The sequence below is a fragment of the Theropithecus gelada genome, chromosome 11 (genome assembly GCF_003255815.1).
Source record: "Theropithecus gelada isolate Dixy chromosome 11, Tgel_1.0, whole genome shotgun sequence".
In the NCBI taxonomy this organism is placed as follows: domain Eukaryota; kingdom Metazoa; phylum Chordata; class Mammalia; order Primates; family Cercopithecidae; genus Theropithecus; species Theropithecus gelada.
The window spans coordinates 115858212-115873177 of record NC_037679.1 but is presented as its reverse complement, the minus strand read 5'-3'; the positions used below and the strand labels follow the sequence as shown (position 1 = coordinate 115873177).

Sequence of the window (14966 nt, the reverse complement as noted above, 5' to 3'; positions counted from 1 at the left end):
AATAAATAGGACCTGACCTATGGTTTAAAGGCATTCCTATTACCAATAAACATAAAATGAATTTGCCACAACTTTTTGAAAATTTTTCAGAACAGTAAATTTCCAGGGCTTAGTTGATGAGAGGTACTGTACTATATTCAAGTACTATGCCATAAAAGTTCTGAAATGCAGTGTGAACATCTCTGTTTAATAGAATCTATTGATAACCAACACCACTCATTATTTCCTAAAGCAATTTGAAGAAGAGCGATTCACTGGGATTAATAATGGCTAGAATTAATAATGGCCTTCTCTATGTGTTTATGGTAAAAAGCCATAAATTTTGCCTTTTGAAATATATTATTTGAAATTGTCAAATGTATCCAAGAAAGATCTGTCCAGAAGGCTGTGATTGAGTAGGTAAAATGTTACATTAAATCACAAACTGCATATGAGCTAGCAATTAATGTTCTTTTGAAAGTTAACTTGGTATTAAAATTTGACATCAGAAAGGACACATTGAAGGTTATCATAAGGGTAATACTGCCTCAACAGAAAAGAGAGAGACTGTGAATTAAATGATTGAAAGAATTCCTTCACTCTAAACATTGAACCAAGATTTCCTCTAGGACAGAGATGGAATCTGTACCCAGAACAGTCTTTAAAATATAATTGTAACAGTGCTTTGTGGTGGGGATAAAAAGAGTTTCTTCCGAGAATGTTCACTTATGTGTCAAAGTCCAAATTTGTGGCATCAATTTTAGTTTTTCCCTTTTCTGACTCAAAGCTTAACATCATTATAGAATTTTGCTGGTTTCGAATACATACTTTCTGTGGTATAACTCAAGTGAGCATTTTGATACCCATTTAATTTCATTTTCTTTTTTGCTTTTCCTGGACATAAATCTATTACCCACTTCCGGCTGATCAGTGACTGACTTTCATTTGTGTTTTGAAGACACGTACAGAATCCAGCATGAACTTGCTGCTGGGGACTGCCCGTTTTTATGACTTCCACAGAAAATGAGGGATTGAGAATGCTCACAAGGGATTCAGTGGAATATTGTCCTTGGGGTAAAATATTATGATGACAAAGTCATCCAGAGAAAATTTACACTTTATTTATTTATTTATTTATTTATTTATTTATTTATTTATTTGCAGGAGAATATTTTGCAAAAAGTAGTAATGACAGCTTTTGCAGACCGGACCGTGGTGACAATAGCTGTAAGTATGAGAAGACAGAGTTGGTACACCTCTTTGGTTTTGGTTCTAACATGTTATCATCTTTACGTTTTAGCAAAATATACTTGTGTCGAATTATGTATTTCTCTGCTAATGTTTCTGTATCTGTGCAAAAAAAGGAAAAAAAAAAAAAAAAAAAAAGAAGAAGATGTTTTGAAAGCATTGTTCTTTCCCAAACTGTCTGCTCTACCTAACTGACTTCCTTAAGTGACAATGATAGGACATCCTAAATCTAAGGATTCCAGCAGGTCTTGGCCTCTGCTTGTTTACCAGATAAAATGGTAGTTCATATAGAATAATTCTCTTTTCTATAATCTGATGGTCTGATGAGCAGTTTCAGAAAGAAAATTCCTGAATTGGATTGCTTATTCTGCTACTATCTATACCTAATTTCTATGTTTCCATTCATTAATCTATTAAAAAATAGACAATGAGATATCTCACAGTAAGGGCAGGTAATTTTTTCTATTTTAGATTGCACCAATCAAATAGAAGAAGTGCTTAAATATTCGTAATTCACGTTATAGCTGACTTACAATAGTCCACAGTTTTCTGTCTTTTCCTCTTTGCAAGTGGATTCTTGCTCATACTTAGTCTTACTGCTTAATAAAAAAAAACTATTTTTTTTGATGAGTCACTTGGACATTTATTCTTCTGCTGATTCTCTTCTATTTTTCTCTCCAGCACCGTGTCTCTTCTATTTTGGATGCAGGCCTTGTTTTAGTCTTTTCTGAGGGTATTTTAGTGGAGTGTGATACTGCTCCAAATTTACTCGCCCACAAGAATGGCCTCTTTTCCACTTTGGTGATGACCAACAAGTAGACCATCATGATCTATTGCGCCAAGTCTGTCATTCTCCGGTAGTTATCTTAGCAGTATCCCCTCAGTAAGGCATGGCTAATGCTGTGAATAAAGGGGAGGGCTGGGATGAGGGAACTAACTGCAGGGTGTTATTACAAAATCAACTCAACCAAGTGTTTTCGTCATGCTCAGTACCGAATGGAGCTCAGGCATGTGTTTTCAAATATATACATGCAAAAGAGAGTATTTATGAAGCCTATGAACTGAATTTACCTCTTATTCTAAGGACCAATTTCACTAGTCCTTAGGGATGTTTTATAAGCATCCATAAAAATGCCATACACATTTCTTACCTGCCCTGGAGAATGCATTGTTTCATTTAAATAGTTACTTGAGTTTCATTCGTGAGTAATGGGAGTGGTGTATGGAGTGCTTGCTATGCTTCTACTTTCTTGGATGATGCATGGGAGAAACAGAACCCTTTGGAGTGCAGCTTTTGTCAAGATGGCAGGAAATGATGTCGCATCAGGGCCTATTTCCTGCAAACTGCCTAAGTAAAGAAAAATCTACTTTCTCGAATTTTTCCAGTGAATTTTGTGGTTCCTCTTTCCTGGAGGAGAGTCACTCAATTAACTCATTGATATTAAGGTGTGAATGATTTAAGGGATAGAATTGGTTAACTTTGAAAATAATTATTCAGTATTTTCAAGAATTTCCTTACTGGAAAAAGGTAGGGAGATATTTTGGAAGAGAAATAACTTCCTGCTGCCCCAAGATGGAGAGAGGGAGAGAAAACAGACCATTGCCTATTCAAAAGATGAATTTTTCCTACTCTGCATGAAGCATGGCATTGTTGGATGGTTCTGTTTAGTCTATATCTGGAAGATTACTTGAGCAAAATTTGTATTTTTAACAAAATGCTAGGTTTCCTAATTAGGTTACCTCTTACCTAATTTCTCCTACATTCACTAAATACTTTTCTATAGACTTATATTTCTTTCACTCATTCTTCATTTCAAAACCACTCATGTGAAGGTGGCCGCTAGGATACCTAGAATTCCCTGCTCTCACCCGCCCCTAATACACATGAAGCTGTCAAGGAAGAATCACTGTAAGATTTTGTAGAGGACCAACTCCTCATAACAGGCCCACAAAAGGGAGAGCACCACCATGCTTGTGGTAGACTCCTTGTAGAATTCACTTAAACTCTTAAAATCAACTGTTTTTCCTTCCCTGCCTAAGAGCTTATTACTTTGGTAGCTGCCACTAAAATTGTGGAATGCCTTAAAAAGATAATTTTCTCCAGCTTCTAAAAGGAAGCACTCACACACCAAAATAGTCCATGGTATTTATTTCTGAAAGTGATTACACCATTAATTTATCTGGAACATTTTGAAAATTTTATCAATACGATTAGAATTGACATCACACTTTGTCAAGGAACAATTATTTGAATTAATGGAACAAAAACCAACTATATTTATTTCTGTTGGTCAAGATTTTTCAATGTTTTTATTTTTATTTTCTTCCAGTAAATATTATTTTAGAATATCAATGCAATGTTTATAATATTATATTTATGGGTTTAGAGGCCAAATTCTTTTTTTAGACATCTATGATACGGCTATTGAACAGCTAATATTTTTCTGGAGGGAAAACACACAGCAGATATTATTGGATAGCTTGTTAAGTTTCTTTTTCTAAACGCATGGGTGTGCAAATGGCTCTGGTCCTTTCTCAAAGATAAATAAATGTTAGCCTTCAAAATCTTGTTAATTCCTCAGTGTATTAGGTTGGTGCAAAAGTAATCGTGGTCTTTGACATTAAAAGTAATGGCAAAGACCACGATTACTTTTGCCCCAACCTAATACATCATTTGTTACCAATATTCAGCAAATGATAGGCTTGTCATGGGTGTTGAAAACTGGCACATGTTCTAAGCTGGCATCATTATCACATTCCGTATATGTTTTCTTTTCCTTCAAGTCATGAGCCACAACTATAACTGCTGGCTTTTCTGAAAGCATAAACACTGAGCGCACCCCACCTAGATGGCCCAGGGCAGAATGTACACTCTCAACTCTGGGGATGGTTTTAGGTGGGACTTTGGATTGTTCAGAGAAGCACTTTGGAAGACTGTGTATCAGCTAAACAGATGGCATTTCTAGGTTTAGAACTCTGGACAGGGACTACCATCAGCACACTAATATTTTGACCTGCATAGTTCAGGTTCAGTATGGTAGTCCCTGGCCACATGTGGCTATTAGTTGAAATGTAGATAGTTCGAACTGAGAAGTGTCATAAGTGTAAAATATATACTGGATTTCAAAGACTTAATACTAATAGAAGCATGTAAAAGTTCTCATGAATCATTTTTATGTTGGTTACATATTGAAATGACAACATCTGAATAGATTGGGTTAAAATGTATTAAAGTTGCTTTCATTTGTTTATTTCTACTTTGAAAATGTAGCTCCTAGAAAATTTAAAATTACCTGTGGCTCCCACTATATTTCTATTGAACAATACTGATCTTAGCAAGAGTAAAAGCCCAGCACACAGATTTTTCCTTTCTAATTTATAAACATAAAAAATAATAGTAGTTGACATTTATTATTTGTTTGTATACGTCAGACAAAGTGCTGAATTTTTTTACATGAATTATCTCATTTGAACCTTATCACCCTTCTCTGAGGCAGGTACTATTACCATAATTTTACGGATGTGAAACTGGAACTCTACAATGTTAAGTATATTGCTCAAGATTGCACAACTAACAGGTGGTAAAGTCAAAATACACAAGGCCCATTTATCTTCAGAGCCTGTTCTCTTAACCATAACACTGACATGGCAGGTGAATGCTCCTCTAAGGTATCAGAGAGCCTTATGAAACAGTTAGATGACAGGATGGAAATATCTCACATTTTGAAATTGGTAAACCTAATTTTCACACTGGTTCTGCTACTTATTATCTATGTGATCTCCTGGTTTTGCTTTATCTCTGTGAATGGTCTCCCCTATAAAGTGGAGAGAGATAACACCCACAGCTGAGGAATGTTCTAATGATTCACAAGAATGTGTGTGGAGCACTTAATGTATGGCATATGCTCAGAAAGTGGTTGCTTTTGTCGTTGTTAGTTACTAATTAATCCAAAGGGCATCATGTGGAGAGAAGGAGTGGGTCAGTGGCAGTGATCTCCAAAGACTGAGACTGCATGTCTAAAGGCCTGGATAATCCATTCTATTACTGCATGCCAGAATGGACTTCCCCAAATTGTCATCCCAGAACTGAACCACTTTCCAGGGTTCTTCAAATTGTGTTATAGCCCAAAGAATTAGTGACTCTACACAAGAGATAGTTATTGTTGACATTATAACCCAATGGGTTTACAATGACCTCTCTTAATTTAATTACTTGATAAACATTTTTATCCTACTTAAACTGAAGGTTTCATGAAATGATGATGCCGATATATTAGCTACACTCAAGTTAGTACAGCCCATAGAAAACCCAGCCATGTTGGCCATTGCTTAAAAGTATGTAAATAAATGATAATTTAAATAAGGACAAAAGGGGAGGTGTCTGTGATCCCTACATCTCGTCACTCACCAAGATAAACAAATGTCCCAGAATAATTCATGAAATATACATATTCCATTGTTTTGGCTTGTGCCCTGAAATGTATAACAAATACGTGTATTCTTTCCACTCACAGCATCGAGTACACACTATTCTGACGGCAGACCTGGTTATTGTGATGAAGCGAGGAAATATTTTAGAATATGACACTCCAGAAAGCCTCTTGGCTCAGGAAGATGGAGTATTTGCTTCTTTTGTTCGCGCAGACATGTGAAGGGGTGTCTTAAAACAATACATGTATTTAAAATAATGCAGTCATAACCTAATTAACGTTAATGGATCATCAGTTTGACTACTGTAAAGTGGCATCTTAAACTTTTACAGATTTTTGCACAAGAAGTTGACATTTATTTTTCCTGTTTTTTTAAACAGTTTTTCAAGGTATTATTGCATAATATGTTCATTATTGATGTTTATATAGTGATCAAGCCACTCTACCTTTAAGAATAACTAGGTTGTATTAAAACATGTAAGCTACTTTAAGTGGTAAATCAATAGCTAAGGTTTTCTCGTAACTTTAAGTCTGGTAAATATCTCTCAGGCATGGAAGTTTCAATGAGTAATCAGTATTACTGTACTCTTGTTTGTAAGAATATATTTTCCTTATTGTTTGAGTCTCTAGGGGTTATTGGAAGAGAATAAAAAAGGACATGTTTTCTAATGAACTCTCAAACTCAATATCTACTTTATGAGAATTTATTATGCATATTGCTTGTAAGCAAGTTATTGTATTCATTAACATTAATAATATCTATTTTTCTTAGGAGCCTTTTTTTTCCCTCTTGTTTCTTGTCACCAAGAAGTTATCACATTTATACTTATTCTATAAAGCCAAAGCTTTAGCCAGAAAGATCATGAAGAGTTTGGATATTTTAAAAACCATACTCAAATTTTCATTTTTTCCTGTCCTGTAAAGAGAGAATTCTTAAGAAATCAGTCATAATGTGCCTTTTCCAGACTGAAGTTCAAAGAGTGATTAGGTTCAATCTTTCAGTGGCAGGCCAGCTAAACTTTCTATAGTTTAATGATTAGCTCTGGTTATGATCTGGAGCCCTAACATGCCACATTACTCAAGATTTACACAGACAGGTGACTTCATTTGGCACTGCTAATAATGGCAGGTGAACATTCCTCTCAGGTGTCAGATATTTCATATGAAACAGTCCAATGGCAGGCTGGAAATATCTTAGACTTTGAAGTTATATATATAACAAGTATCTATTTCTAGCTGGAAAAGTTTACCTCTTCTAGACACCCAATGGTGTCACACATGATCATTTGCTCCTGCTCTAATTTTAATGTACATATAAAAAATACCAAAAATGTTATTATAATTTTAATGAGCATGTAAACAGTGTATCAAAAAATGATGGAATATTAGTATTAGGTTTGCTTAAATGAAAATTAATAAATTCAGAAATACTGAAAGTTACCTTCATTGTCATGTGAGCAACCAGTTTCTACCATTCTGTGCTCGTCCAGTGTCAATATCATTGATTTCATTTTCATATGAAGATCTGAATGCATTGTAAGATTGTGAAGACTTATAAAATTGATGAATTAAGAGAAATTATGCTGCTTTCCTATAGTTATTATGTTCTGTTTATTGTATGGTGTATTCACTCTTGGAAAATCTGTAATAGTTGTGTATCCAGAATATGTGTCCTCACCTGAATATTGAATCTTTATATTTACAAAAAATGAGTTCCACAAGGATGGACAAAAATGGTCCATGATATTTAGCTTAAATTGTAACCTTTTGTTGTGTTCAGAAAACTTCATTGGAAGAAAATAACCTTGTTTTCCTAAAGCTAAACAGAATAGAATTGGTACTTATTAATTACGTCTTGAAAATATATTCTAAAAATTCAACCACTCTCCTAAAATGTTTGGCATTTAAATATTTTGTAGGGCTGAATATGCATATTGCTTGTTAGCAAGTTATAATTCATTCTCATAGAGAAATGGTTTTTTACCCATGGAAGTAATCTTTTAATGATATTTTCTAAGTATATTGTTGTACAAGCAACATCAGTAGAAGCCTATCTAGTTACACTAAACTAAAGATCACATTTACCATTCTTACAGCCAAGTGGTTGCTGGTCCCGTCATAACTTTTAGTTACTTAAGTCGAGTAAATGTCTAATTGTTTACAAAACTAAATTGACTAAATAAGATCAAGGATAATGTTTTTCATTGATTAACCACTTATTATACATATTATCTATTGAATATAAAAAGATTCATCTTGAAATAATATTTGACTACATAGGTACATATCTGTAAAAGATGACCACCTTAACTAAATCAGATTTTACATTTATAAATTTTATATTTAATTAGTCAAATCAATTTTTAAATCATAATTCCTTAATACATATAAGAAGCAAATAAATGCATAAAGCATTATATTAAAATACCAGGGTTACTTATGTCATTGACAGGGAAAAGACTTTGTATAAACAATTGTGCACCATCTATTTTTGTGCTCTTACTCATGATCCATTTAAAAGTCTACTCAGTTCTAGATTAGATACCAGAAGACCCTCTAAGTAACTGATACCTGAGATTCGGGACCATGTTTTGTTTGCCATTGTGTCCTTGGAATTTAATACAAGTGCCTAACCCACAGTAGGGCTGATTGATTCACTGATTAGTTTTACTGTCATGTGCCTATAACTATAGGTTATTCTCTTTCCTTTTCTGTGTTGTATTTATTCTATTTATTCTCTACAATATATAAAATGTATTTGTTCTCTACAATAAATGTGTTTATTCTCTACAATATATAAAAACATATTGGACTACTATTATAATAAATTACTCTTCTATTTGCTTAAAGAGAGTGATTATTTTTTCACTTAACGTTCCACTGAGCAGCAACCAGGACTGGTCAATAGATGGAAATCAATGCCAATTTAGAGACAATACCTAGCCCTGCTTTGATAATCCTGTTTCACATTTGCCAGGGTCATGCACTTTCTTACTTTTGTATATAGGCTCCAGAGAAGTTTCCATTAAGTGAAACAGCTATATTAATTTTTAAAATATATCTTTATTTAAATAATCAGATGTCTGGACTTCATCCCAAGGTTTATTGATCAATTTTTATGGTTGTCTTCCAATATATCTTTTATCATTTATTTTGTAACACATTCTTTGAAGGTCTGTGATTTATAGTGCTATGATAATTCCCTTATTGACTCATTATTCAAAGTTAGATGCAGTCTTCTAATCTTAGCCATTTGGCATAAGAATCAATAGCCAAGGGGATGTATCCTATACCTTATGTTTAATTTGTTCTTTAGTAACTACATATGATGCATATCACATTATCTCAAGTATTAACAGGATTCACCTGGACCAAATTCTCCAGTGAAAGAGCTTGTATCGATACTTCTAGTAAGTGCTGCCAAATGATATTCATAATTAACCAAGTTTGGGAATCACTGAGCTACATCAATCATTACACTAGTTTCCCTTTGTTGTGCTGAACATAGAACCATAAAATACTAAAGGTGATTTTCACATGCTTCCTTTCCCTGCTGATATTAGCTTATCCTGAATTGCTAAAACAAGCCTCTTGGTGTCACTGAATCAATTGCCTTAGTTCATCATAAAGGAAACATTGTTTAACGAACTGTATCTTAGCTGAGAAGTTATCAACAGGAACTCAAAACCTTGTTTTCTTTAGTTTTGTTGTGTAATCAGCAACAAAGGATCTGAAGATAAAACTTTTTTCTCAAAGATGCAAAGTGTTTCAAACATTAATTGTATGTGCATGTGACCAATTTGAGATTTCACTATTGATGTTTCACAATACGGAAGGAAGGTAAATTATCTGTGATGATTATTCTCCTTCCCATCTTATGTTTTTTCTCAAGTGTCATCATTGCTGGTATATGAAGGTTGACGTATTCATTCTACATATCTCATAAATGGGATTTAAGTTATTCCTTTTTCTATGGACAGTAGCAAATTGCCCTTAGCCAGTCACACTATGGTCACCAGTGCCCTACTTCTAAAATGACAAAGATAAAGGGAGCCATATCTGGCTAACTAAGTTAATTACCTCAAAAAGGAATGGACTGTAAGACTCAGTGCCACCAACCATCACAGACCATCACCAATTACACACTCCATATTCATGACAAAGAGTTTCATTTTCAGGCCATTATTTTTGCTAATCTGCCCACTGTGTAAAATAAGTAGCTTGGTGGCTGGCAAGATGGCCAAATAGAAACAGCTCCGGTCTGCATTTCTCAGCGAGATCAGTGCAGAAGGGGGATGATTTCTGCATTTCCAACTGAAGTTCCCAGCTCATCTCATTGAGACTAGTTAGACAGTGGGTGCAGCCCACAGAGGGCAGGCCAAAGAAGCATGGGGCGTCACCTCACCAGGGAAGCTCAAGGGGTGGGGGAACTCCCTCCCCAGCCAAGGGAAGCCACTAGGGACCATGCCCTGAGGGATAGTGCACTCAGGCCCATATACTACGCTTTTTCCATGGTCTTTGCAACCCTCAGACCAGGAGATTCTCTCAGGTGCCTACACCACCAGGGCCCTGGGTTTCAAGCACAAAACTGGGCGGCCGTTTGGGCAGACACCAAGCTAGCTACAGGAGTTTTTTCTTATACCCTATTGGCGCCTGGAATGCCAATGAGACAGAACTGTTCATTTCCCTGGAAAGAGGGCTGAAGCCAGGGAGCCAAGTCATCTACTCAGCGGATCCCACCCCCATAGAGCCCAGCAAGCCAAGATCCACTGGCTTGAAATTCTTGCTGCCAGCACAGCAGTCTGAAGTTGACCTGGGGCACTCCAGCTTGGTGGGAGGAGGGGCGTCCACCATTATTGAGGCTTGAGAAAGTGGTTTTCCCCTCACAGTGTAAACAAAGCTGCTGGGAAGTTCAAACTGGGCAGAGCCCACTGCAGTTCAGCAAAGCCTCTGTAGCCAGACTGCCTCTCTAGATTCCTCCTCTTTAGGCAGGGCATCTCTGAAAGAACGGTAGCAGCTCCAGTCAGGGGCTTATAGATAAAACTCCCATCTCCCTCGGACAGAGCACCTGGGGGAAGGGGCAGCTGTTTCACAGCTTCAGCAGACTTAAACATTCCCGCCTGCCGGCTCTGAAGAGAGCAGTGGATCTCCCAGCACAGTGCTCAAGTTCTGCTAAGGGACAGACTGCCTCCTCAAATGGGTCCCTGACCCCCTATGCCTCCTGAATGGGAGACACCTCCCAGCAGGGGTCTACAGACACCTCATACAGGAAAGCCGCAGCTGGCATCTGGTGGTGCCCCTCTGGGATGAAGCTTCCAGAGAAAGGAACAGGCAGCAATCTTTGCTATTCTAGAGCCTCCTCCTCTGGCGATACCCAGGCAAACAGGGTCTGGAGTGGATCTCCACCAAACTTCAGCAGACCTGCAGCTGAGGGGCCTCACTGTTAGAAGGAAAACCAACAAACAGAAAGGAAAAGCATCAACATCAACAAAAAGGACGTCCACACAGAAACCCCATCCGAAGGTCACCAACATCAAATACCAAAGGTAGATAAATCCACGCAGATGAGGAAAAGACAGCACAAAAAGGCCGAAAATTCCAAAATCCAGAATGTCTCTTTTCCTGCAAAGGATCACAACTCCTCACCAGCAAGGAAACAAAACTGTACAGAGAATGAGTTTAACGAATTGACAGAAGTAGGCTTCAGAAGGTGGGTAATAACAAACTCCTCCAAGCTAAAGGAGCATGCTCCAACAAAATGCAAGGAAGTTAAGAACCTTGAAAAAAGGTTAGATGAATGGCTAACTAGCATAAGCAGTTTAGAGAACATAAATGACCTGATGGAGCTGAAAAACACACACAAGAACTTCGTGAAGCACACACAAGTATCAATAGCTGAATTGATCAAGCAGAAGAAAGGATATCAGAGATTGAAGATCAACTTAATGAAATAAAGCATGAATACAAGATTAGAGAAAAAAGAATGAAAAGGAATGAGCAAAGCCTCCAAGAAATATGGGACTATGTGAAAACACCAAACCTACATTTGATTAGTGTACCTGAAAGTGACGGGGAGAATGGAACCAAGTTAGAAAACACTCTTCAAGATATTAGCCAGGAGAACATGCCCCTAGAAAGACAGGCCAACATTTAAATTCAGGAAACACAGAGAACACCACAAAGATGCTCCTCAAGAAGAGCAACCCCAAGACACATAATTGTCAGATTCACCAAGGTTGAAATGAAGGAAAAAATGTCAAGGGCAGCCAGAGAGAAAGGTCGGGTTACCCACAAAGGGAAGCCCATCAGATAAACAGCGGATCTCTCTGCAGAAACGCTACAAGCCAGAAGACAGTGGGGGTCAATATTCAACACTCTTAAAGAAAAACAACCCAGAATTTCATATCCAGCCAAACTAAGCCTCATAAGAAAATGAGAAATAAAATCCTTTACGGACAAGCAAATGCTGAGAGATTTTGTCACCACCAGGCCTGCCTTACAAGAGCTCCTGAAGGAAGCACTAAATATGGAAAGGAAAAACTGGTACCAGCCTCTTCAAAAACATACCAAATTGTAAAGACCATTGACACTATGAAGAAATTGCATCAACTAACAGCCAAAATAACGAGCTAGCATCAGAATGACAGGATCAAATCACACAGAACAATATTAACCGCAATGTAAACAGGCAAAATGCCCGAATTAAAAGACATAGACAGATTGGCAATTTGGAAGAAGAGTCAAGACCCATCAGTGTGCTGTATTCAGGAGACCCATTTCATGTGCAAAGACACACATTGGCTCAAAATAAATGGATGAAAGAATGTTTACCAAGCAAATTGAAAAGAAAAAAAGCAGGGGTTGCAATCTTCATCTCTGATAAAACAGACTTTAAACCAAAAAAGATAAAATAAAAAAAAAAAAAGAAACAAAGGGCATTACATAATGATAAAGGGATCAATGCAACAAGAAGAGCTAACTATCTTAAATATATATATACGCACCCAATACAGGAGCACCCAGATTCACAAAGTAAGTTCTTAGAGACCTACAAAGCAAGTTAGACTACCACACAATAATAGTAGGAGAATTTAACACCCCATTGTCAATATTAGATCAACGAGACAGAAAATTAACAAGAATATTCAGGACTTGAAATCAGCTCTGGACCAAGCAGACCTAGTAGACATCTACAGAACTCTCCACCCCAAACCAACAGAATATACATTCTTCTCAGTACCACATCAAACTCATTCTAAATTGATCACATAATTAGAAGTAAAACACTCCTCAGCAAATGCAGAAGAATGGAAATCATAATAAACAGTCTCCCAGACCACAGTGCAATCAAATTACAACTCAAGATTAGGAAACTCACTCAAAACCACACAACTACATGGAAACTAAACAACCTGCTCCTGAATGACTACTAGGTAAATAATGAAATTAAGGTAGAAATAAATAAGTTCTTTGAAACCAATGAGAACAATGACACAACGTACCAGAATCTCTGGGACTCAGCTAAAGCAGTTTTTAGAGGGAAATTGATAGCACTAAATGCCCAAAGCAGAAAGCAGGAAAGATCTAAAATTGACACCCTAACATCACGATTAAAACAACTAGAGAAGCAAGAGCAAAAATATTCAAAAGCTAGCAGAAGGCAAGAAATAACTAAGACCAGAGCAGAACTGAAGGAGATAGAAACATGAAAAACCCTTCAAAAAATATCAATGAATCCAGGAGCTGGTTTTTTGAAAATATTAACAAAACAGATAGACCACACCACTAACCAGACTAACGAAGAAGAAAGGAGAGAAGAATCAAATAGACACAATAAAATATGATAAAAGGGATATCATCACTGACCCCACAGAAATACAAACTACCATCGGAGAATACTATAAACACTTCTATGCAAATAAACTGGAAAATCTAGAAGAAACTGATAAATTCCTGGACACATACACCCTCCCAAGACTAAACCAGGAAGAAGTCGAATCCCTATATAGACCAATAACACACTCTAAAATTGAGGCAGTAATTAATAGCCTACCAACCGAAAAAAAACCCAGGACCAGACAGATTCAAAGCTGAATTCTACCAGAGATGTAAACAGGAGCTGGTACCATTCCTTCTGAAAGTATTCCAAACAACAGAAAAAGAGGGACTCCTCTCTAACTCATTTTATGAGACCAGCATCATTCTGATATTAAAAGCTGGCAGAGACACAAAAAAAGAAAATTCCAGGCCAATATCCCTGATGAACATCAATGTGAAAATCCTCTATAAAATCTGGCAAACCGAATATAGCATCACATCAAAAACTTACCCATCATGATCAAGTCGGCTTCATCCCTGGGATGCAAGGCTGGTTCAGCATACGTAAATCAATAAACGTAATCCATCACATAAACAGAACCAATGACAAAAACCACATGATTATCTCAATAGATGCAGAAAAGGCCTTTGATAAAATTCAACACCCCTTCATGCTAAAAACTCTCAATAAACTATGTATTGATGGAATCTATTTCAGAATAATAAGACCGATTTATGACAAACCCACAACCAATATCAAACTGAATGGGCAAAAACTGGAAGCATTCCCTTTGAAAACTTGCACAAGACAAGGATGCCCTCTCTCACCATTCCTATTAAACACAGTATTGGAAATTCTGGCCAGGGTAATCAGGCAAGAGAAAGAAATGAATGGTATTAAAATAGGAAGAGAGAAAATAAAATTGCTTCTGCTTGCAGATGACCTGATTGTATATTTAGAAAACCCCATCGTCTCAGCCCAAAATCTTCTTAAGCTGATAAGCAACTCCAGCAAAGTCTCAGGATACAAATCAATGTGCAAAAATCACAAGCATTCCCATACACCAATAATAGACAAACAGAGAGCCAAATCATGAGGCAACTCCCATTCACAATTGCTACAAAGAGAATAAAATACCTAGGAATCGAACTTACAAGGGATGTGAAGGACCTCTTCAAGGAGAACTATAAACCACGCTCAACAAATTAAGAGAGGACACAAACAAATGCAAAAACATTCCATGCTCATGGATAGGAAGAATCAATATCGTGAAAATGGCCATACTGCCCAAGGTAATTTATAGATTCAATGCCATCCCCATCAAGCTACCATTGGCTTTCTTCATAGAATTAGAGAAAACTACTTTAAATTTCATATGGAACCAAAAAAAACCAAAGAAACAAACAAAAAAAAGTCCATACAGCCAAGACAATCCTAAGTAAAAAGAACAAAGCTGGAGGCATCACACTACCTGTCTTCACACTATACTA

At 36.7% G+C, this 14966-nt stretch overlaps 1 protein-coding gene across 1 annotated transcript in view; it reads left to right on the top strand.

Moving 5' to 3' along the window:
• ABCC9 (ATP binding cassette subfamily C member 9) overlaps positions 1-6325 on the top strand; it is a 137357-nt gene extending 131032 nt beyond the window's left edge. Inside the window, exons 39-40 of the mRNA XM_025402121.1 lie at positions 1144-1206; positions 5742-6325. Of these exons, the coding sequence (XP_025257906.1) occupies positions 1144-1206; positions 5742-5879 (201 nt within the window). The 3' untranslated portion in view covers positions 5880-6325. The remainder of the gene's footprint in view (positions 1-1143; positions 1207-5741) is intronic.
• Positions 6326-14966: the final 8641 nt, after the last annotated feature.